Below are 24394 nucleotides of genomic sequence, written 5' to 3'. Positions count from 1 at the left end.
GTTTAGCTGTTTTTCTTCTCCAGGCCCTTAGTAGGTCATCTGAAACTGCGAAACACCACATGCGGTTGGCACGAGCTCCTACAAAAAATCTCAGCACTGACTAGCGTTCTAATACCGTGATTCTTTGGGTGTATTTTAGGTTGCCTGTGTGAATTCTAGAGTACCCCAGGTAAATAAACAAGAATCTTTCGACAAATTCAAACAGACCTTCACAGAAGGGACAACAAACGTTTTCAGTTCTACGCCAAAGGTTCGTCAGAGGTGACAAGGGGAGAATATTCAATCTTAGTTTCATGAGAAGTGTGCGAGTAAACAGCGATTTAATATCCATCTCCTATCTCTCGCGCTCCCAGGATACTTTGTTTGCCAAATAAAAATAACCATTGGCTAGAGATAAACAGTCAGCAATCTTATTCCTAAAGGCCCATTCTCTGTAGGTATCTGTGATGATAGTCTTATCATTCCCCTGGATTGACCTTTGCTCAAGCCAAACGTGTTCCAGCTTCAGGAGATACAATGTTGACCTAATATAGGCAAACATTATCAGCTCAATCACAGTTCATCAGTTCCACAAGTGCCTCACGATAGCTCCCCAATTCTTGATTGGACCACAGTTTCGCCCAATACAACAGTGGTTTCAGTGAAATTAAATCACTAATTGGGTTCAAACCAAGTGCAAAGTTCACAAAAAAGTTGGGTGCACTCTATGGGAGAATGAACCAAATCTTTGGGAAGAAACCCAAACGTTACCCTTAAAGAAGCCTTACTGGTGAAACCAGTGTTCCCCATGCATTATCTGAGCTATGGTTGGACATAGAGGGACCTAGGAGCTATGCCTCATCAAACGTTCCTAGCTCCTTTCCTGGCTTGTAGACAAATGTGAATTAGATAAACTCTGAACACAGTGAAATCATAACATTATCTGATTGGTCAAACCGCTACCAGATCAGCATTTCTTTGTGGCACGTGCCGCTGTATTTGCCCAGTGACCACTCTGTGGTATTCAAACTATACCTTTTTATATTGTATTGTGACATCTACTGCTGGCGCTTCCCCCATTGTTTTCTTCTTTGTCATTGAATTACCTAAAAAACAAAGGACTTCATGTGATTAAATGAAGCAAAGGTAAATGCAGGAATCAATTTTCTGACATTAAATTAATACGATATATTGTATGTCCATTTGATGCCCAAACTCTGTTTCTTTTCCCAAAATGAATATGTTACCTGCGCAGTGACCATAGTTCTGTGTTTAACAACTACTCTCAATACGAATCTACTTTAAGATTGAGTGACCATCCTTTAGCAGTCACACTCTGGGACACTGTAAAACCATGTATAATAAATACCAATTATATGGACACCCTTGACCTACCTTGCATGCCATGCTGAAGAGTGTTAACAGACCTCTATTTTAGGCTATTCCTACGAGAACACAATGGGCCAGTTCAGCCCAGGTGGATGGAAGCTCTTTGGACACCATTACTGGGTCTTTCATTGGGAAGAGCTATTAATGCAGAATAAATGCATGATTTGTCCATCCTATGACAAACTCTTTATGGATCCACGCACCTAAACAGACTGTCGAGTATAATGAATGAAGGACGACGCCAATGGTATGCTACACAGTTTTTATGCAGTGCATTATTTGTGATGTTCATTGTGCTGTTGGTGGTCTTTGTGGGAGAGACACAACGACAGAGAGTCCACTGGGAAGTGGTGTTGATGTTTTCACAGCTTTTAGTCACTAATGTTTTTAAGTTTTGGCAAAATGTGGCCAGGCTTTGGCCCTTCCACAACTCCTGTGTGTCATTATTGGTGTGGGTTTGTTCATGTGTAGTGCTGGCGAGATAGGATGGTGCCTAGAAGGCCGTCCCCCACACCCCAACTGTTGGGCTCTCTCATTGAGGTGCTATCTATGTGCCTAAGAAGGTCTTGATTGGTGCTGTCAGGATTTATTGTTGGTGAACAGGCATTTAGAATCTTGCTTTAGCCTAATATTGTGTTGGGTGAGCTGTGTAGTCATGGCCGGTGCGGAGGAGGTATGGAAAACCAGAAGGGCACCCCCTCACCGCTAACTGATCCTAGTTTCTGGATTTTATGCATGAGTGTCAGCAGTATCGGATCACTGCTCTGGAGTGGATGCTGGCATGCGGGAGGCTTGATGTGGGCCAGGTGTCTGATGTTGGTTGGGTGTGCATTCCTTCCCTGTACTAGGTGTGGGTTAACATAACGGGATCTCTGACCCCATAATTTGTAAGCTTTTCCCTGTGGATAGAGGCCCTGCAATTCAACCTGCAAAAAATGGGCTTAGTTGTATTAATATCCCTCTGGGGCTTGTTCATGACCCCTATGAGTTACAGACATCAGGTTCTATAAGTAATAGCACTTTGGGGGCTGATCATGACTACCGTGAGTTACACATAGAAGATATGTTCTATTAGTAATAGGGCTTTAGAGCTTAGCCATGACCTCCATGAGTTACAAAGGTTTGTGGAGGACCTCTTGTAGCCTGAATATGAGAAAAATGCAATGTACTCCCATGCCATTGGCCAGGATCAGGCCCTATGAACAGCAAGCCTTAGAAGGCCATACCAGCCTCCTAGTTGACCGAATGGAACTGGTCATACAATACCCTGAGTATTGCAATAGGAGAGGATTACATTTCCTTTGCAATATCCAGTTGACAACAATATGAGGACACAAGGGCACCTTATGTCCCAAAGGTATACTTCAGGGATTACCATGATAGGCAGCATAGCTTTGACTTTTAAGTGTTTAAGGAAGAGTTGGAAAGAGTTGTCCTAAATTCGTTCATAGAAATGCTAGACCAGAAATCTTTGGAGCTTCATGTAATAGGAATTGGTGGATATATGATTGAGAAAATCAGTAACGTTCAGGCTAAGGACGCTAAGCTACTCCACAAGAGGAAGGCCACTAGCCCAGTACCCAGAGTGATCATTTTCAATGTGTCTCCTTTTATCAATAGAGTCCATATCTAGAGTGCTTAGTGACTCCCTGATCATTGCATGATCCAGTGAATCAGCCTTGTGGAATCCTCCTGGGGGCATGCAGTGAAGACCATTGCCAACAGCCTCTGAAATTAGCGGATTCTGAACCACTGACTAAAGGGGGCTTAAATGCTGTGCGACTGCACACAACTGTCTGGACGGGCATTCTGGAATGGAAGTTGAATCAACTTCCCCCATCACTTATCCATGTATCTGTTATGACTGAGGAGAGGCGACAGAATGCCTCGAGTTGGTGGCAGCACACAGCTCACTACACCACTTCCCCAATACAGACCATTTTAATAAAGAGGTAGTTATATAGGAGAACTAGTATCTTCCCTCGCGCCGTTGAAGGCAAGGGGCAACGTCCTAATATCTTACTTTACTCCCTTTCCACAATGAGATATGTGTATTTAAAAGTATCCTGGTAACGATTGGGTGTGAACTACTAGCTCCAGGACATGAGAGCAGTCCCAAACTACAAACGGACTGTTAAATGTAATCCTCTCGCTTCGATATAGGTACAGAAATGGCAAGGGAAAATCCACTATTTTGACAAAACAAAAAGAAAAGGACACAAATCGACAAATATAAAAGCAATTCATCAGAGTTAAAAGACAAAACACTTTTAATGAATTTATTGTCACACAGAGAGACAAAGTTCTTGGCATACACCTCCCGTTTTCAATTGAGCTCCAGACAATGTCCGATCAGATGTTTCAAAGTTCCAACATAGCAAGGATTATCACAGAAACACAACAGGCTAACAGTTGAGAACAACAATTAAAATGTGCCAATATTTCTCTTGTCGGAATCAAATTCCATCTAAAACAAATACAAAGACGCCTCTCACTTGGATTAGAATACATTGTTAAAAAAGGAGCAGTGATCTTGGCCTTTTTATAATCAAATCTGAGATGATTCAAAGATGGATACGAGTGCATAATGTGGACAGTCTTGCCCAAACCTGCATATACAAAGGTTCCTTAACTCGTTCAGGATTCTCTAATTCCACAACACTTAAGTTCAAGTCTGTAAGAATTGAGCAACAAACTGCTAATAGAGTAACAAAGAATTTGTCCCTGGCATTCCCCACGATCTTTTTTAGGTCAGTATATAAACAGGGCTCCAATTCTGAAGTGATAATTTTATAGTAGAGAGACAAAAATCTGCACTGTGCTCTACATTTCAGAGAGGGGAACCCATGATCATATAGAATAATAGAAATAGGAACACTATTGGGAACGCGGAGGACACATCTTCATATAGTTCCTTCCACTTGTGTCAAGATGTCCAAAGATCAACCAGGAAGAATCTCGATGCCATACAACAGTTTGGGGATTAACTTTCCCCTCATGAAACTTAATGGCCAGGAGAGTGGAAAAAGTACCATACTTTATATCCACACGCAGTAACTGATTAGCCACGGTGACTCCACGAGAGAGTAACCACTCCCTCAAAACCAATTTAGATTCCGGCAAAGAACCGGAAAACCTAAATATGTGAAGTGTTCCACTCTCTCCAGCCGAACATGATCAACATATAATTTGTACCCAAAGATTAGCGCAAGTGAGCACTTTTGTTTTTTGAAGAATTCATGTGCAAATTATGGGCAGTTGCAAAGGCAAAGAAAGCATCTATAAGACTTTGAAGACCTCTAGATGTCAAGTCAGACAATGCAAGGTTGTCTGCATAAACAAGCCACAGGACCTTCAAAGTATCCACACAAGGGGAAGCCAGGCCAGCCTCCATCAAAGAGTCTCCAATGTCAGAGAGATCAAGATTACATAGGCAGGCAGCCAATATACACACATCCCTGCCTACCACCTTTCGTTGTAGCGGCACTCCTTGAAAGAGAACCCGCCAAATCTAACTGTAATTTAATATTTGTATTTCTATGAAGGGCAACTAGCAAACGAAGAAGCCCAACCGGAATACCCCAACCCTTCAACTTTGACCACAGTAGGTTACGGTCTACCGCATCAAAAGCGCCAGACAGTCTATTTTGGCCAAATGGACAACACCTGTCTTTCCGTACCAGACATGGCGCAGAGTTGCCTTTAGTATCAATCCACTAAGCACTGTGTTATGGTTCTTACAGAAGCCCGTTTGCCATTTAGCAATCCTGCCAACAGATGTTTGCCAGGACTCCAAGTGTTGAAGGAGTATAAACGAAAAGACTTTGCTGTCTGCATTTAAGATTGCGATAGGGTGGCAATTTGCGGAATCAAAACGGGAACCCTTTTTGTACATCAGAACGATATGTGCTATTAACCCAGAAGACGGCAATAATTCGGTTTCAACTATGCTTTTAAAAAAAGTTGTTAAAATCATGGCACATACAAATGTATCTCCCTTAAAAAGAACACTTGAAAGCCTGTTTGGCCCCGGGAACCTGGAAGAACGAATGTTTCCAATGATCAGGAGGACCGCATCATAGTAAAAATGTAACGACCAACTATCCGAGCAATATACAGCGTTTCGACCCCAAGAGAGTGGACACTGCAAATGCCTCTTCAAAGTGGGTAACCCACTGTTGCTCAGTAATCGATACCGTTAGATGTTAGATTGTGCCCCACGCATGTCATTCATAAATGACCAAAAGGTTCATGTGTCTTTATTATTCAAGGCAAGTAGCATTGCGTCCGCATCACGCTGCAGCTGTAAAGCGCTGTGACTCTTAAGCCACCTTCTCTAGGTTAATACTTGGGGCCTCATTACAACCCAGGCGTTAAGGCGCCGTTAACCCTTAACGCCGGATTATCATTTTAACGCCTGCTTCTAGCAGGCGTTAAAATGCAAGGCGCTAACCCGCCTTGGTGCTAATTACGGCACCGTAATTTACGGTGCCGTAATTAGCGCCTTCCCCACTCCCATTATGCCCTATGGGGCAAAAATGGGAATGGAGAAGGGTAAATGGGGAATGGGGATTTACCGCCCCACTCACCTTGGAATGGGGTGGTAAAGTAGGGAACTTACCGCCTGGGTCGTAATGAGGCCCTTAGTCTTATTGCTCAATAGAACAGTGAGCTCTGCTTTTAATTGCCCTGATCTTAGCGCGCATAATTCTTTTCTTTTGGACTAATTCAGCATTATACATGTGAGCATGCTGCCGAGGCGGCTTTTCTCACGAATTGCACTGCGAGATACCCTTGTCCAATAAATCGGACAAATCCTTCACATTTCTGAACCCCGAACGTATCAAATTGCCACTCTAAAGGAGGAGTGTTAAGAAAGGTTGAAGCCATCATATTCACTTTCTTAACACTCTTGGGGTTCCAACTTAACCGGTTACCTACTGGGTTGATATTCAAAGTTCGAGAAAAGAGCTCAGACAGAATACAGTTCAAAGTCTCAAACAAACACAACGTTGATAAATAGCTGTGGTCACTAAAAGGATTCTCACATATTAACAACTGTTGGCATATTTTGGACAGTGCAGTTGTCACAAAGATATAATCAAGAGTAGAGCAAGCTGAGCCATTAGTCCAGGTGGGCTCATCCCCATTTACCGAGCCATTAAGCATTACCAGACCCAATCCGTTTAATTATGGCCCCAAAGATTCCCAAACGTAGCCTTAGTAGCAGAGCCTGGCATCAATCCGATTTCGGATTCACTAGACATACAGCACGTGTTCAAATGGAAATCCACTATGTAGGCTCACATTTTAAATTAGAGACATAAATCCCCTGTATTTATTTAATTATTGGGTATTTAGAATGGGCCTATGCACCAAAGTGTTTCAAGGCGCGACAAGACAAGGGGGGCAGCGATGAACAAACGATTCTACTAAGCCTTGTGCCGTTTGGATCATGCAAGTGCAGTACAAGAAGTGTGGGGGAGAGGAGAGAGGAGAAGTGCCGGTCAGGGCAGATAGGGCTCAAGGGTTATCCGAGTGCCAAGGGAAGGCCAGGTGGACAGGTGCCCAGGGAATGCACAGAGTGCAGGGAAAGAAGGTCCATGTGCTAAGTGCAAGGACGGTGCTGGATGGGCTCAAAGGGGTGCAGGCCCAGTCAGGCAAGTGCATGGGGAGGGAGTCCAGAAGGGCGAGTGCAAGTTTGGTGGGGGGTCTGGGGAGACCAAGTGCAGGGGTAGACTGGTCGGAGAGGGCCTGGTGCCCTGTACAAATCTAAAGGAACTAGGCAGCCAGTCAAAAGAGGCAGGGGGAACATTAGTAGGGGAGGGGGAGAGGGAAGGGAGACGAGAAAATGAAGGTCTTGAGATGCTTCTCGAACTTAAGGAGATCTGGCTCAAGTCTAAAAGGGGCAGGGAGGCCATTAAGAGGGAGGCACCTGCAGCAGAGCGAGATCTACCGCCCACACTCTGCTTGGAAAAGCGTCTGATCTGCAGAGAGTTGGAGCTAGAAGACTGAAGAGCTCTAGCAGGGAGGCATTTAGGGAGAGACAGTTGGATGTACCGGGTTCCAGGCCCCAGAAGGCCTTGCAGATGATGCAGAGGGTCTTGAACGTGATCATCACAGCAAACGGGAGCCAGTGAAGAGATTTTAAGGCTGGAGAGGTGCAGTCCCTGGGCTTGAGGCCAAGGATAAGTCTTGCTTTGCTATTCTGGATAGGTTGAAGGGGGTGAAGGGTACAGGAAGATTGAGGAAGAAGCTGTTGTTGCAGTAATCCAGCCTAGAGAGGACCAGGGCCCTGGAGACATTTCTGGGGGAAGGTGAGGAAAGGAAGAACACCTCTGAGGCGGTGCAGCTGAAAGTGGGCCTTCTTGGCAAGGTCTGTGATGTGAGGAGAGAAGGAGAGAAAGGATTCGAAGATGACGCCAAGGTTTTTTACTTCACATGAGGCTGAGGGGAGGGTGGCCAGAGTGTAGGAGGGAAGGAGGGAGCTGTGTTTGCTATGAGGAGGATCTCAGTCTTACTGGCATTAAGGCAGAGATTGTTAGTAGTGCACCATGTCTGAATAGCAGACAGACAATCGGCAATAAGAGAGGAAGAGGAGGAGGAAGTGAAGGGCAGCTTGAAGGAGAGCTGTATGTTGTCCGCATAACACTGGAAGTTGGGAGAGAAGGCAGAGATCAAATGGACTAGAGGGGCCAGGTAGATGTTGAAAAGCCAAGGCGAGAGGATAGAGCCCTGAGGGACACAACAGGTGGAATGAGATGGATGAGAGAAAAGGGCCCAGTTGAAACTGCGAAGGTCGGTCAGAGAGGAAGGAGGTCACCCAGTCCAGAGCCAGGTCTGTGATGCCAAGAGTATCACAGAGGCGATTTACACGGGTGGCATGATTGACCGTATCAAAGGCAGATGAAAGGTCAAGAAGGATGAGAATGAAAGGAGAGTTGGAATCGAGATTAGAGAGCAAGTCTTCACAGGTGTTAGGAGTGCAGTTTCCATGCCTCTGGCTACTTTGAAGCCAGGCTGGTGGTCGGGTAGACAACCAACAGATTCAGTGTGGTGGATAAGCTGGGAGATGGCCAGCTTCTCCAAGAGTTTGCCCAAGAAGGGGGTAATGGAGATAGGGTGGTAGTTAGCCGGACAGGAAGGGTTGGCAGAAGGCTTTTTGAGGAGAGGGTGCACAAGGGAGTGATTGAGAAGTAGCGGGAAGGATCCAGTGTCAAAGGAGTGATTGTAGAAATTAGCCCTGGCTGGAGCAAGGGAGGCAATGGGCCTCATTACAAGTCCGATGGCAATCGTGCTGGGAAAACCAGCAGGTTGGCGCCAGACTTGTACATTTTACCGGCCTGGCTTGCCAGAAACACCAGGGCATTACAACCCCAGCAGTCCGGGAAGTAAAGCGCCAGTAAAATGTTGTTCCCCGTTCCCATAGGACTCTTTAGGAGTGGGGAACACAGAAGCACCGGCACCGTTAGTAGCAGTGCCGGTGCTTCCGTGAAAGTCTGCCTAATGTGGCCGCTGTGCCCGGCAGGGTCAGACCTGCTGCGCACAGCAACTCGGGCAGGCAGACACGGAGTGTGTCGGCCCGGTAACAATAGTGCCGGCAGCCTTACTGGCACCGTTGTTACCGGACTGGCACACTTGTAATGAGCTCCAATGTTGTCTTTGATATTTCTGGAGGAGCAGGGGAGCACCTGTTTGGATGAGACTTTCATAGAGCGGACTTGTCTAGAGACCTCCTCAGGTGTTATGGGAGAGAAAGGGACAGAAGGAGGAATGGGGAGGGGCCAAGGGTGGTCTGAGAGTGGGTGAGGGAGAATGTATTTGTGTAGAGGATAGTGGGGACAGGATGTCCTGAGTTTTAATATTGAAGTGAGAGGCCAGTGCAGTGCAGAGGGCCAGGGAAGGCCAGGGAAGACAGAAGAGAAAGGGAGACTACAGTAGGATTGGCAAGTTCCTTGCAGATTTTGAAATGATCAGGGTTGCAGGTTTGGATATAGACCCTCTTCTTGGGGCCGATGGATAGCCAGTCTTGCCTTTGGAGCAGGCAGCAGGCCAGTCTGTCAGTTCCGCTCAGCAGCTCTGCACTTGCATTTCAGAGAGGCCAGATCAGAGTCATACCAGGTGTTGCGCTTGCAGGCTGGCTTCATGCCGATCCTCAACACAGGGGCAGTGATGTCCAGAGTGTTGGAGTTGGGGAGTGGAAGGTTAGTAAGGGCTGTGTCAGAGTGAGAGTCAGAGGCAGTAGTGTGCGGGGGAATGAAGGTGGTGGCAAAAGCAGCAACTAACATTTCACAGGTTGAATAACGGAGAAGGAGACTGGCTGTACAGGTGGGGGCTTAACCGGAGGACCCAGGAGGTCCATGGGAGACAAAAGGAGAGCATGATCATACCAGGAGAGAGGTGTAGTAAGATGGTTGGAGATGGGGATGTCTGCTGAGATGAGAGCATCCAAGGTGTGTCCGGCTGAGTATGTCTGACCGGACGGGAAAAATGTAGCAGGTAAGAGAGGCACAGAGGTTGCAGAAGAGTCAAGAGGCCGCACCAGGGGAGTCAAGGTGAATATTGAAGCCTCCTTGGAGGAGATGCTTGGAGGTGGAGGCCAGGAGAGAAGAGCTGAGGTCTGACCACTCTGAGAGGAAGAGGGAGAATGGACCAGGGGGCCTGTAGATGGTAGCCAGAGTCAGCGAGAGGATATGAGAGACGCCAGGCCTGCAGACAAGACATTTGAAGAAGGGGTCAGACTGAATGGGTATGATAGTAGAAGGGACCCATTCAGGCAAGATCAGGGCCACTCCGCCCCCAGATGGTTTAGGTCTAGGCTTAGAGAGAATCTTGTAGCCCTCCGGGAAGAGAGTGTCAAAAGTTGCGACAGAGCTAGCCATGTACCAAGTCTTGGTGAGTGCAAGGCGGTCGAGGTTGAGGTCTTCAAGGAGGTGGCAGATGTCATAGGACTGTTTGATGGCAGAGCCAGAGTTGAGGGTAGCTAAGTGAAGCAGGTTGTCACTTTTGAAGGTCTTCCGCAGAGGGGTACAGGAGTGTGGTACATCTGTCAGTGGTGGCAGAGGGGTGGCAGAAGGAGGTGTGGCAGGAGAAGGGAGGAAGTTGAGAGATGGTAGATGCCTATTAAGAAGGAGGAGGTTGGGCTGACAGCCCTGGACTGTGACAGTGCCATTCAGGTAGACATTAATGACGGCCATCCAGAAAGGGAAGTATATCAAGAGAAAGGGTAGCTTGAAAGGGGAGAGCACTGAGGCCATATGGGGAATCCCAAGGTCCAGAGAGGAAACTACAAAGAGAATGTCTGTGACAGTCGGGCTGTAAGAAGCGTTAACATAGGTGTAAACTATGGGCAGGCCTGGATTGAAGACCAGGAGATCCTTCTTGAACTTTTTCCTTCCAGACTTTGAAAAAGAGATAGGACAGGTGATAGAATAGCAGTTAGAGAAGGGGAGATTGAAAGCACCATGGATGGTGAGCGTGGAGAGAAGGGGGGTGGGGTGAGAGAGAGAAATGCACGATGCCTAACTTCACACAACAGCAATGCAACAATCAAGATTCAAGTGTCCAGGGAAAAGGGAAAAGCCTAGGTAACAGCATACAGCAGAAAAAGCAAAGCAAAGACACCTAGAAGCGCATTTTCTGAATAGAGGGAAAAAAGCCTAGATAGACGGATAAAGGGAGGAACGCCTATATTTCAAACACAACAGAAAATGCAAAACACACAGATTCGACTTTCCTAGAAGAGGGAAAAAAGCCTACATTTCAAAGATAACACCAAATGCAAAACATCCATATTCGACTTCCATAGAAGAGGGGGACAAGCCAAATTTTCCAGAATGTGGCTTGGTGGGAGGTGAGATACAGGCTGACTTGAGCCATTAGGAAGGCCTTTCATCTAGAGGGAAGGCAACTGTATCTACTAGTCTTCTTCATGTATCGGGTCTCAATTACCAAGAGGGTGTGCCAAGTCATTAGGACCCATGACGGAATGTGGAATTCTGACAGCCAATCAGGATCCAAGGCTTCTGGGTAATATTCAGTGGTCAGTGTAGCCATGGATCATGATGCCTGTCAGTATTCCAATGTTCAACCGGCTGCTCTAAACTCAACACTCCCCCACTCTGTCACAAAAACATATATTTTGGCTGCAATGCGCCCTTTGTTCCCAGCCCTCTCCTTTCTACCTTTGCCTCCCTGGTGGATACACCTTCTTCTTTGGCGGCCAAGGAAGAGGAAGGCTTTTCTTCTATTTCAGAGATTGTGCATCAAGGGAGATATGGAGAAGGTAGTACCATTGAGGCCCTGTCCGCCTAGAAATTGACCTGGGTGCTAATTGCATTATTGCCCATGCAAGTGAGCAATATGCCACTCATGTCACCCTCAGCTCTCCTAATGTGCTTTCTTTTTACTCTGGCACATAAGTCAGGGGGGATCAAGGGCACGGGTATCCTGCTCCTGGTTTGTCCCACAGAGTTTTCTGTTGTAGGGCTGCTGCTGATGGCCATGCCACCCTGCTTCTCTTAGCGACAGGACCGGGTCCGCCAGGGTGAAGCCCGCAGGATCAAGGGCGCGGGTGTCCCTCTCCTGTTTTTGGAGCAGCTGGCCTTCCGTTGGAGGACTGCTGCTGATGGCCACACCCCCCTGCTTCTCTTAACGACGGGACCAGGCCCGCGAGGGACAAGCCCCGGGATCAAGGGCGTGGATGTCCCTCTCCTGTTTTGGCCTGGGGACATTCCGCTTTTGCAGGGTGTTTAGTGCCTGCGGGGAGGAAGGTGACCACCCAAGACCACACAAGACCAGGGAGAACATGTGCGGCGAGGTAACACGAGAAGCTCCTATACAAGTGAGAGGACAGAATGAGGGCTGAGCTGAGCCGGGCTGGCCGGGGCATTTGTGCATGTGACTGTACAACTCTTTTACTGTCTGTCCCAATCCAAGCCAAGCCTATCCCTATACTACGCATAACCACCCTGTTCCACTCAGGCTTCACCATGCAAGATTGTGTAAGTATGAATGCAAAATATTGGCAGTTAAGCGGCTAATTGCGACATAATCTTCTTTATATTGCACTGGCACTTGTGCAGTTAATAAACACTCTCATAGCTCACAGGAGAGGCGTACTCCCTGATTAAGGAACGTCCTGAGTTTCTTGGCACCAACCAGGATGTTTGGGGGGACCCAGCCAATAATCCAAGAGTCAAACCACACATCTCCAGTGGCAGCAGAGCGGCTAGCCATAGCCCTAAGCACCTGGCCAAAAATAATTCAGCCGACATTATTATTGTAGATGATTCAGCTGACTTATTACCGACTGAGGGCCTGCCCAGAACCCAAGGTGGACATAATTCCTGTGAAGTGGATAGGGGTGGCAATGGAGATGCCTCAACCACCTCAGCCCCTGAGGCTTTGAATTCCAACAAACAACCATCAATCAGTCCCGCCACCCCCCTATCGATACCCCCTCAACCAGATCTGTTATGGAAGAAACAAATGAGTACCTGTGTCTGCACCAGTGATGGCGATCACAGGCCGGAATCTCACAACCAGTCCACCCCCCAAATTGGACACTGGGTGGGGGCTAACCAGGAAATGTCCAATGGGAGACGACAAGGATAATAAGATTCCAATTCTACGGGGACCCAAACTAGGTTTTAAGAAGCTGGCATTACGCCTAGACCCGTACAACCCTCTGCACCAATGGAACAAATGCAATTTGAGGGTGCAGCGGGTAAACAGTACCCTGCTCCTGACGCTGTCTCTGTTGCTAGTCCCCCCCTCATAGGTAAAGCCCCGGAAAAGAAGGAGATGGACATGTGCCCTGGGAGAAGCCCTCTGCTGAGTCTCAGATTCCCATGCACCCCTACACCATCTGGCTGACATATCTTGCATACTGTTGTTTCAGCCGCTATGGGGGCTCCCATGGATATTGGATGTAAATACAGTCTTGTCTTGTCCGAGCTAGTAGATCGAAAGAGGCTGCTTCTGGCCCTTATGGAAAGCCCAGGGGAGCGAGTGGGGGCCACCAACGGAACTGGTGGACATTAGGGGTGCTTATTACTATCAATAGGGATCCTGGTTACGGACCTGTTCTACCCAGGTAGGTAAACATTCAAACAAACAAATCAACAGGGTCAAGGAACCGAAAAAACACACACGATCCTGTTTGTCAATTTCAAAAGATTTCTGTAATGGTTTTTACTCAGAAGACAATTTCAATTGCTATCACAGCATGATATACATTTTTTTTAAATAAGACAAATAACAGGAAAACTCGATTTACACAAAATAAAGATCATCAAATGGCGCAAGTAGTGCTCACCCAAGGTCAATCCCTTGGATACATGTTGAGACAAAATGTACAACACAACTGTGTTTAGGCCATGAACAGCTGTATTTATAGACAATCTTTGAGGGGCTTTCATCAGGATGGATTAGTGGATGATAGGAGATTCCTGTGGATTCGTGTCCAAATGGAGGCATGGATAGGAGTTGCAGGACCGTATGGTATTACTCAGCGGTTCAAATCGACATGTTGTTCTTCAGTAAGATCCAATCTTTGCAACGATGCTCCAAAACCTAGAATAGGTGTGGAGTGTGCAAACAGTCACGTAGCCCCTCCTGTGTGTTCATAAATCACACCTTGCCCGAGCGGTGGAGCGAACCACGAAACTGGCGCAGCACTACTTGCACCAATTGATGATCTTTATTTTGCCTAAATCGAGTTTTCCTGTTATTTGTCTTATTTCAAAAATGTATATCATGCTGTGATAGCAATTGAAATTGTCTTTGGAGTAAAAACCATGACAGAAATCTATTAAAATTCACAAACAGGATCGTGTGTGTTTTTTCGGTTCCTTGACCCCGTTATGGGGGCTTACCAACTACTGAGAGTGACACCCCACTACAACTCTGATGTCCTCACAAACATACGAAGCACCAGCATAACAGAGTCAGGGCCCATTCGCGCAAACGATGAGCCTACCGGTTCGAATACGGCCATGGCCATCCAGGTGCCCCATGTGCCCAATCCACTCTCGGCGCCCTGTGCCCACTCCAAGATCACAGAGCCAAGCTGTGCAAATGTCCCAGCAGCCCACATCCAAGTGGACAGATTATGCATCTAGCACCAACACAAACAATGACAAGCCAGCTGATAGGGCTAGCTCTGCAGCACAAAACCATGCCCCCAATGATGCTTGCCCTAGGCTACGTAGATCACAGCCCGGGGAGGGTATGATCAACAGTAAGGTGAGGGGGGCCCTAAGAGATCATAGTATACCTGCACCAGGTCCCCACATTTTCCCCGAATCAAGCAGAACCCAGGGAAGCACTTATAAATAAATGCACTCACTGGCTTTGCATTGTACATGGCTGCCCATTTGTAACCGGGGAGGCCATCTTAAACTGCACTAGACTGCACTACAAGGGGGACAGCACCTTGATTTCCTTCAGATGGAATTTAGGGACCAGAGAGTGGCCAGTGGTATCCTGGGCATCAATATGAGGAGCTCTCCAATACCCAATAGCACGACTGTAATTAGCACCTTCACCCACTACAACATTGTTTATCGCTTTGAAACCAGGCCTCAGTATTCTGTGCTATCTGGTGCTAATGCGATGCCACTGGGGAAAGGACCGCGTGTAACTGCAGTTGGACAGGGGTACGTGGAACTCTAATTGACCTGTGCCTGACGGCTATCAGTGGGACTCTGGGGCAACCGTAAATTCTATACCATGTCATGGAAGGATGTACTGTTACTGTAATTTATACTGTTATTTGTATGTGTTAGCCTGTACTTTTATGGCCCTATTGCTGAAATAAAGTTATTGACGGTCTGATAAGGCAGGCTTGCAGACACATGAGGCCGTATTGCCCACTGGCTTGGACGATAATTCTTAATTAGAACATCGGAATGTTGGCAGTTTCATTGCAGAGAATGCAATGGCCAAGCCAATAATGGATGGAATGAGTTTTCTGTCCCAACATTCCAATGTTTCTCCTAGTTCTAAACTGAACATTTTACACTAGTTGGGTGGAATGATATAGTAGCAATAATGCCCCCGTCCTCAAGCAATAACCAGGTGGTAACATCCCGTGACCCTCATAAACACCCTCACTTCGCTTGGGCATTCGACTTGGGCCAAAGGCCATTACACTTGGTAATGCCCTCTGAATGCAGCAATGTTTGCTTAATTACAGAGCTATGTATATAAACTGTGCACATTCACCTGTGTACCGAGAAGGGGGTGTTGACATCAGATACGGAGGCAAGCTCGCCAATTCCCCTTTAATGGAGGGCTGAGTTGAGGGATTCTCTCCTAGTGACAAGGCAATCCATTAAAACGAGAGAGAGAGAGAGAGAGAGAGAGAGAGTGTGTGTGTGTGTGTGTGTGTGTGTGTGTGTGTTATATGAGGCGAGTCTGGCCAGCCAGGGGTGTGACACATCAGAATACAGCTCCCTCTCTGCATCAAGTTCAGGTAGCGACTGAGGTCTGGATATCCTGGGTGGGGTAACAGTACACTAACATCTAAAGAAGCCAGGTGCTGTGAGACCACTACAGTGAGGATGTGGTGCATTATAAAAGCCCTGCAACTTGATACAACATTACCACATTCGATGGAAAGCAGTCTTTGCCAAAACAAGGTCACAGAAAGGGTGGGGTGGGCAGCAATGCATTGCCATTTAAAATTCTAACACTACACGCAGAATGAATAAATGAATGGGTATCCTCATATACACTTTCATTCGTTTCAGATCTCGTATACAAAGCATTTTTGGTTAAAAAAAGAATATCACCCGTTTGGATATTTTTTTTAAAAGGTCTGGAACAACCAAACAAGCAACCATCAGAATTACTTGAGTTTGTTGTTCCTGGCTGTTGTCATCCTCAGAGGGCTTTCTATAAATCATCGGACACTGTCCAAGAAATCCCTCAAAAAGAAAGCCCACTTAAAGCGATGTGTCCTTCTTTCGGCACTACAGTCCCCACCCACCACTCAGTCCTGGCATTCCAGGCTTTCCAAGGTGGGCATCTCACCTATTCGTGCATCTTTGACTCTTTCCTTGAAAGCCACGTTGGACCGGTTCAAAGTCCATATTTCCATATTTCCAACGTTGGCCCTTGCTCTATGTTTCGCTCTTCTGATCCACTATCCTGTTCCATACACAGGAAGAGCCGGAATAGTATGGACTTGCCCCATTTTAGTTTAGTTGTTTCGGTTTGGATTCTGGGACTTGTCATTTTTTCATTCCCATTTGAAATGTAGGAAAACTTCAAGTCCCAGGATTCCACCTAAAAAGAGGACGGGGCGGCCGGCTCGCGCATGGCCACAGGACACTTGAACGCTCTGCCTGCTTCAATATCCCCACATATGGATATCATTCCTTAACTCTTCTCTACCCGCTTCTAGCTCTCTCCCCGGCTTTGCGGTGGCATTGCTTCTCTTCTGCTGCACCCTCTCCTTATATCACGGGTGTGTGTAAACACAGCAACCTTTTACAACAACGGAAAGGCAAAGCGATTGGTTATGCCAACGCTTATGTTTCAGATTGTAGTTCCCGCTGTCACCCAGAGGAACCCCCTGAGAGCAAGCTACTCACCCGGCTACTCACCTTTGAGAAGGGAACTATCGTGCACGTCAGCTTTCAGTTCTGTGAGAAAGATGTCCTCAGCTGGGCTCTGCGTAATGTCGCTAAAGTAAATCTGAAACATGAGAGAGAATGCGACATTCATTATATAAGGAAGTACGATGCAGAAAATCTTTTCACAGTCATATGTTTTCATTCAAACCACTTGATGTCGCTGGTGCATCATAATTGTTGCAGAAAAGCCATATTCCGCATGACGGGTGTCACATTCCTGTTACCAGCAGGGCCGACCTTAGGAGCAGCAGCGCCCTGGGCGAATTGGCGCCCCCGCTCCTTTCGCCGCGCGCCCCTGGTCAACAGGGGCCGGATTCTTTTTGGAAGTGACACTTTTTTTTTTAAAACCTCCTCACTCCTGCATCAGCACCCTATTGTTCTTAAATGTGCTCCGCTGCCGAGGGCGCCTTGACTAACAGTGAGACGCCTGCCGCGCCTTCTCCCGCTACGCCAGCGCGGGGGAGCCCTTGAAAGACTCCCCTGAGCTGGCGTGGCAGGGACTAATGGTGCCCTGGGAGGTGTGCCGCCCCGGGCGGTCACCCGGCGCGCCCCCCCTAAGGCCGGGCCTGCCCCCCAGTAGGGCACAAGCAGAAGTGGAAATGGAGTTTCTTCCTCGGCACTGGGGATCAGGGGTGGGGTACGCGCTGGGAATGCACGGCTGCGGCTGTTGAAGATTTTCGTATAAAGTCTGTCCTTTTCGCTCTTATGTGGTGACAATATTCCAAGCTTGTAGGATATGCGTCCTATGTGATGGCAATTTCAGAGCTGTTGATTCGAATGTCTGAGGCTAAAGGTTGGGTGTTTCCCAATGATAAGACACATCTAGCCTTTGTTTGTGCCTTGAATCTGAGGTGCATCTCTAGATTACGACCTCTAGGGGGCGCTGTATAGATGATGTTCATGGTGACGGCTTCTATTGTGTTGCGCCTTACAGTGGGTGGTTTTTAATTCAGTGGTAATTCCACCGAATTACCACCAAAATCGTTTACCGTTACCACCACTTGGTCCCGTGGGTTTACCATGGGATTACCATGGGATTACAAGTAGCAGTGGGGCGGTGTTAGTCCCCATTAATGTCCATTAGGGATTCTTTGCCGGAATTAGCAACGGCGGAATTACTGGATCTGATTAGAAGTTGTGCGGTATCCTGCTGGAAAATCTGCCGCAATACCACCCAAACAAATTACTGTTACCGCAACTTGGACTACAAGTGCTGGTGGCGGTGTAATTCCCCATTTCATTTGAGTAAATTGGTCTCAAATGGGGCTTTTTTGGCGGAATTACTGCAGCAGAATCTCTGTGAATATGCCTTGAGAAATATGTGCCTCCAGCTGGCACGTGCTGAATTCATGTGATAGTGCTCCCGTGAAGAAGGCATGCCACTCTTAAAGTGCTCCTCGAAGCCTTGCCTCTTGTAGGGACCTGCGCCGGAAGTTGAGGGTTGCGGCTGCTCTTATGTGGCATCTTGTTACAGTAATGGGCGGAGAGTTCTCCCCTAGGAGGAATATACACTCGCACCTGCCTGTGAGTCAGGGGCCCAGGACCTAATGGAGCGAAGGAGGCTCTGGAGAAGACGGGAAGGAGTGGATTCAAACAAAGATGGAGGTTTTGTGCCTCCAGCTGGCACGTGCAGAATTCATGTGATAGTGCTCCCGTGAAGAAGGCATGCCACTCTTAAAGTGCTCCTCGAAGCCTTGCCTCTTGTAGGGACCTGCGCCGGAAGTTGAGGGTTGCGGCTGCTCTTATGTGGCATCTTGTTACAGTAATGGGCGGAGAGTTCTCCCCTAGGAGGAATATACACTCGCACCTGCCTGTGAGTCAGGGGCCCAGGACCTAATGGAGCGAAGGAGGCTCTGGAGAAGACGGGAAGGAGTGGATTCAAACAAAGATGGAGGTTTTGTGCTAGAGCTCTCGCCACCTTCTAAAGTAATTTATCAGAAATCCGGTACCTCCTTGACTTCTCGGGTGTGGCCCCGTGTTGTGGGCTTGTATAGGCCCCAATGAGGACACAGACACTCAATACGTTTGCACTCTTCTTTATTTCTCCATTAACTCCCGTTTCCTTCCTTCCCGCCTCCCTTTCTTCCCGCCCCTCCCCCTGTCCTTCCTCTGCTTTCACTTTCTCTTAAAGGGGCCAGTGCCCTTTTTCCCTTTACAACCACCACTCTTACTTAACGAGTAAGTCCACGGTCTACATTTCTTCAATGAGACTGGTAGGCCTTCTCGCCATTCTGTGGGGCCGTCCGGCCTGGTCGCTTCTTTCATCGTCCGGGTCTGTTGACGTGGAAGCCTCCGGAGGATCCGGGGTAGGCCTCGAGTCCTCAGGCTCGTCCTCTTCCAGGAGCGTGTCCTCGGCTGGATCTTCCTGGAGCATTCTGCGTAAGGGCGACGCATTTCGCGTTATCTCACCTTGATCCCCTATTGCAGTGATTCTGGGCCCTTTTACATCGCTCACTATCATAGGCTCGGGCCGGTGTGTCGAGTCAGTTTTCCTGTGCTGGGCCTGTCGGACTAGCACTGTCTGCCCGAGAGGAATTAGCGGTTCTCTAGCTTTCCGTTTCCTGTTGGCCCATTCTTTGGCCTTTTGTCTTTTCTCTGCTTCCCGTTGTCTTATTTTGACGTCTTCCGCGGGCGTGTAGTCTTCGAGTTGAGGAAGCCGGGATCGTGGCTTGTACTTGATCATGAGTTCGGCCGGAGTTTGGCCTGTCGCCTCATGTGGGGTGTGTCGATAGCTTTGTAGCATCTGCAAGATGGCTTGTGGCATCGAGGCCTGGTCCGTTGCCACTTTCTGGCAGATGCGCTTGATGTTCGCCATGAAGCGTTCCACCATTCTGTTGGCTTGTGGCCATAATGGGGTGATTCTTTGGTGGTGAAACCCCAGGTGTGCTGCAAATTTCTTGAATTCCTGGCCCTGGAACGGGGATCCGTTGTCGGTTTTCACCATGTTTGGAATGCCCCATTCACTAAACAGTTCGTCTACTGTGCCCACTACATGATGGAAGGCTGTGGACTGCACATGTTTCACCAGTGGGAATCGGGAGTACTCATCAATTGCCACCAGGAGGTGGCCTCCTTCTTCCAGTGGGCCATAGAAGTCAAGTGCTACGCGCTGCCATGGTTCCTCTGGGAGGGTAACTATCTGCAGTGGGCATTGTGGTGGGCTGGCTGCATTTATTTGGCATGGGCTGCAAAGTCTCAATATGTTGTCTACAATGGTGTCCATGTGGGGGAACCACACTTGGTTTCGTAGTATCTTTTTCGTGTTGGCCACGCCTCGATGGCCTTCGTGTGCAATCATGATGAGGGGTTTCCTTAGGCTCTTGGGTGCTACGAGGCGGTTCCCTCTGAGTAGTGTGCCTTGGCTTGTTGTGGCTAGTTCGTTGTGTATTTTCTCCATTCTCGCCAGGCCTCTTCTGTCTACTTCCCCCCCCCTCCTCCGGCTCAAAGTGTTCGTTGGGTGCCTGTCGCCACTTGTTCATGTTTGTGAGGCGGACTGCTGCCCTGATGGTGGGGTCTGCTCTGCTTTTTTCCACAAACAGTTTTGCCGTGATTGCTGGGGGAAGGGCGTTCAGTGACAGGTATACTACCTATTCTTCAGCTTCACTTTGCATAGTGGTGTCGGATGCTCCGTCCGGGTGTCGCGACAAATAGTCAGCGGGGTTGGCGTCACTCCCAGGTTTATGAATGATGGTATAGTCATATTCCTGGAGGCGACTACCTCATCGCTCGATGCGTGGCAGCATCTTGATTTTGGGGTTACCAAAGAGAGCTAGCAGAGCCTGCTGGACCGTGATTAGTGTGAAGGTACGGCCAATGATGAAATGGTGAAATTTTTTGCACGCCCAAACGGCAGCTAGGCTCTCGCGCTCCGCCTGTGAGTAAGCTTCCTCGGTGGTGTTCAGTGCATGGCTGGCATGTGCTACTATATGGGTTGCAGTATCTTGTTGCGGGTTGGTTTGGGCCATTATTGCCCCTAGCCCTACCGGACTGGCATCCACAGCAATTTCAGTGTGCCATTGTGGGTTAAAGTATGCCAATTGTCGGTTGGTTGCCAGTTCCCGTTTGATTGAGGAGAACGCTTGTTGGCACTGGTCTGTCCATGTGAAGGGTTGATCCTTCTTCAACAGTTGTCATAGTGGGCATGTGAGTGATGCATATTGAGGAAGGTATCGGGTGCAGTACCCTGCCATGCCCAGGAACGAGCGAACTTCAGACACATCCTTCGGGCTAGATAGGTTTACTATGGCACTGATTTTGTCCGGGTCGGCTTTGATGCCTTGGTCCAAGAAGATGTGGCCAAAGAAACATAAGGTGTGGGTGTTGACCTCGCATTTCTAGCCATTGAGCGTCAGTCCAGCATCTTGGAGGATGCGACAGACTTGGTGTAGGGCCTCGTCGTGTTGGTCTTGAGTGACTCCGAAGATGAGGATGTCATCGCTGTAATTGAATGCGTTGGTGACTGGGCTGATTAACCTGCTAATTGTTTCCTGCAAGATCTCGGTGGCAGATGAAATGCTGAATTTCAGTCATTTGTAGCGGAACGGACCCTCGTGGGTAGTGAAGGTTGTGATGGGTCTTGATTCGGGAGCGATGACTAGCTGGTGGTAGCCTTGGTTGAGGTCTAACTTTGAGAATTTGGTGGCTTGGTTGAGTTTTACCAGCATGTCTTCTATGTTCGGTCCTGGGTGTCTTTCCCGTTGAATGGCTGTGTTGGGGATCCTCATGTCAACACAGAGGCGGAGGCGTCCGTCCGCTTTGGGGACGACTACTAGCGGGGACACCCATGGTGTGGGTCGCGCAGCTCTCTCTATGATGTCGTTCTTTAGTAGCGTCTATTGTTCGTGGGTAACCTTAGCTTGTAGGTGAAACACTATCCTTCTGGGGTGTTGTGGCATGGGTCGTACCGACGGGTCAATGTGCAGTTTGATTACATTGTCCTTCAACATGTTGACACCTTCGAACATGCTGGGATATGTGGTTTTCAGTGTCTCGATGTCCAGTGGTGTCTGGCCGATGGCCCATATATACTGGGAGTTGGGTGGGAGCCCTTGTATCACTTCTGATTGATCATAGTTAATGTCAATGAGGTGTTTTGTGGCTGAGGAGGCATCTTCCTGTTGCTGGGCTGCGGATGACATGTATCGCCGTCTGGACTCTTTTCCCTCTGTGTATCAGGTCACATATGTCCTTTAGAAGTCAGTGGTAGTGTTGCGCCCCACTGGAAGATGTGGGCTCGTGATGGCTGTAAATGGAACTTGTCGGCCAAGTTTTTATATGTTTGGTGGTTCATGACATTGACGGTGGCGCCTGTGCCCACTAGGAGCGGGGTGTCGATTCCCCCTAGGTGGACTGTCACTCTGGGTGCGGTGCTGTCGTCCGAAGAATCGGAAATGAGTCGGACATACTCTCTGCTGTATCGATCATACTCTGCATATTGTTCTGCTTCTGGTGGTTGTTCCTCGAGGGGCGGGTTCTCATAGGGGTCCCTGGCAGTGTTCTCTCTTCTGGGTTCTTCGTCGGGGTAGGATTCCATTTGGTATATTTGTTCTTGGCTGGTGTAGATTTAATTTGCCGGTTCTACTTGTACGTTCTCTACTGCTCTGATGAACCCGGAATCGGCCGTGATTCTGGGGTTGCTGTTCCTGGTGCTCTCCCTCTCGGGGTATGGTCATGGGTTTAAAGGCCTCAGTGGTTCAAATCACCTCGCTTGCATTTGTTGATTCGGTGGCCGATACGCTGGTAGTAGGGGTGTTTGCTCCTGTCACATGCTCTGGAAGTGATTTTCCTGGCCACACCTCATGCACATTTGGCCCATTGCGGGGCACTGGCCGTGGTGGGGAAATTCAAATCCACAGCAGTAACATTGTCTTTCTGGTGGTGCTCGCCTCGTGAGGGTCCAAGACTCTTGTCTGTATGTGTTGCCGGGTTGGCGGCCTTGCTGGCTGCTGGTGATGGCTGCTCTGGTATCTGTCTTCTTCGGGTTCTCTATGTTGGCAGCCTGGATGTCCACCCTCTCATATACTCTGGCTAGCTCTGCTATCTCCTTTAGGGGCAGGGGTTTCTTTAGCAGGTGTTTACAAAATATTGACGACAGACATCCTTCGATAACTCTCAGGTGGATGACTTTGTCGTCATTGAAATAGGCGAAATAGCAATATGTTATTTTCCTCTGGAGACGTAGTATGAACTGTCCAATTGTTTCCTGAGGCAACTGGGTGCAGTGGTTGAAAATATAGCGTTTATAGTCTCTATTCGGAACGTCCACTAGGCAGCTGTTGATGGCTTCAATGAGCTTTTGATATGTCGTCCTCTCTGCCAGCGGGATGGTTTTGATGACACTCTTTATGTCTCTCCCGACCAAGTTGGTGAAGATGTCTAGTTTGTTTGGTGCGTTCTGGTTTCCTATAGCCCTCATGAATTCTTGGAACTCGTCCATCCACTCCTGCCACCCCTGGCCCTGATTCTCTTGGGGTTCTAGTGGGAACGGGTTCGGGCGGCGTAGGAATGATACAGGGTTGGTAGGAGTTACCCCCGGTGTGGCGGGTGCAGTAGTGTCTACAGCTGCACTTTCCGATTGTGACATGCTTGATGGTGTCTTGGCATGGTCGTGACACTACTGCCAGTGTCCTTGTGTTGTGGTGGCTTCCTGTCAGTGTCGTTCTGTGGCTCTGACTACTCGCTTTCAAGTGGCTTATTGCTGTGACTGCTATGATAGCTGTGTGCCATTGTGTCCTCACTTTCAAGTGGTGTATTCAGGCGGCGTATTATGAATGGCGTTCTGTGGCTCTGAGTTCTCGCTTTCAAGTGGCTTATTGCTGTGACTGATGTATGCCCTTGTTTCCTCGCTTTCAAGTGGCGTGTTAAGAGTGCTGTACTTTGTCTCCGAGTTCTCGCTTTCAAGTGGCTTATCGCTAAGACTGATGTGTGCCCTTGTTTCCTCGCTTTCAAGTAGCATGTTATCCGTGTTGCACTTTGTCTCTGAATCCTCACTTTCAAGTGGCTTATTGCTATGGCTGCTATGGCTATTCTGTGCCCCTGCAGTTGTGGGCTGGTCCTCCCTCCTGCTCTCCTTGCAAGCACCGTGTCCTCCACGTGTCTCCGTACCTGTGCGGTACCTCCTTCCATCTGCGTGTGGCTCTTCCTGGCCTCGATGCTGTTCGCGTGTCTCCTGGATCTTCTGCCCCTTCGGCGGGCGGTGCTTCATGCACTCCTCCTGCGCAGCTGGGCCTCCTTCCCGGACACGGGTGGTGTTTTCTGCCCTCCTGGGCGGGTGGCGCACTCCTTGGCTCCTCATGTGCGGGCCGGCTCTCCTCATCGGGCACGCTGTGGGTCTCCGTTGCTCCTCTGGGCGGGTGGCGACCTCTCTGCTCCCTCTTCCGGGC

At 48.5% G+C, this 24394-nt stretch overlaps 1 protein-coding gene across 2 annotated transcripts in view; it reads right to left on the bottom strand.

Moving 5' to 3' along the window:
* Positions 1–24394, bottom strand: part of PIK3R6 (phosphoinositide-3-kinase regulatory subunit 6) — a 409768-nt gene that overhangs the window by 30446 nt on the left and 354928 nt on the right. For both annotated transcript variants that reach the window (XM_069654586.1, XM_069654587.1), the window contains exons 16-17: positions 16983–17073; positions 1015–1085 (exon numbers count right to left, since the gene is read on the bottom strand). In XM_069654586.1, the coding sequence (XP_069510687.1) occupies positions 1015–1085; positions 16983–17073 (162 nt within the window). The remainder of the gene's footprint in view (positions 1–1014; positions 1086–16982; positions 17074–24394) is intronic.

Source organism: Ambystoma mexicanum, chromosome 3q (assembly GCF_040938575.1).
Source record: "Ambystoma mexicanum isolate Mex_15411 chromosome 3q, UKY_AmexF1_1, whole genome shotgun sequence".
In the NCBI taxonomy this organism is placed as follows: domain Eukaryota; kingdom Metazoa; phylum Chordata; class Amphibia; order Caudata; family Ambystomatidae; genus Ambystoma; species Ambystoma mexicanum.
Note: the sequence above shows the minus strand (reverse complement) of the source record. Positions and strands in the feature narration are given on the sequence as shown.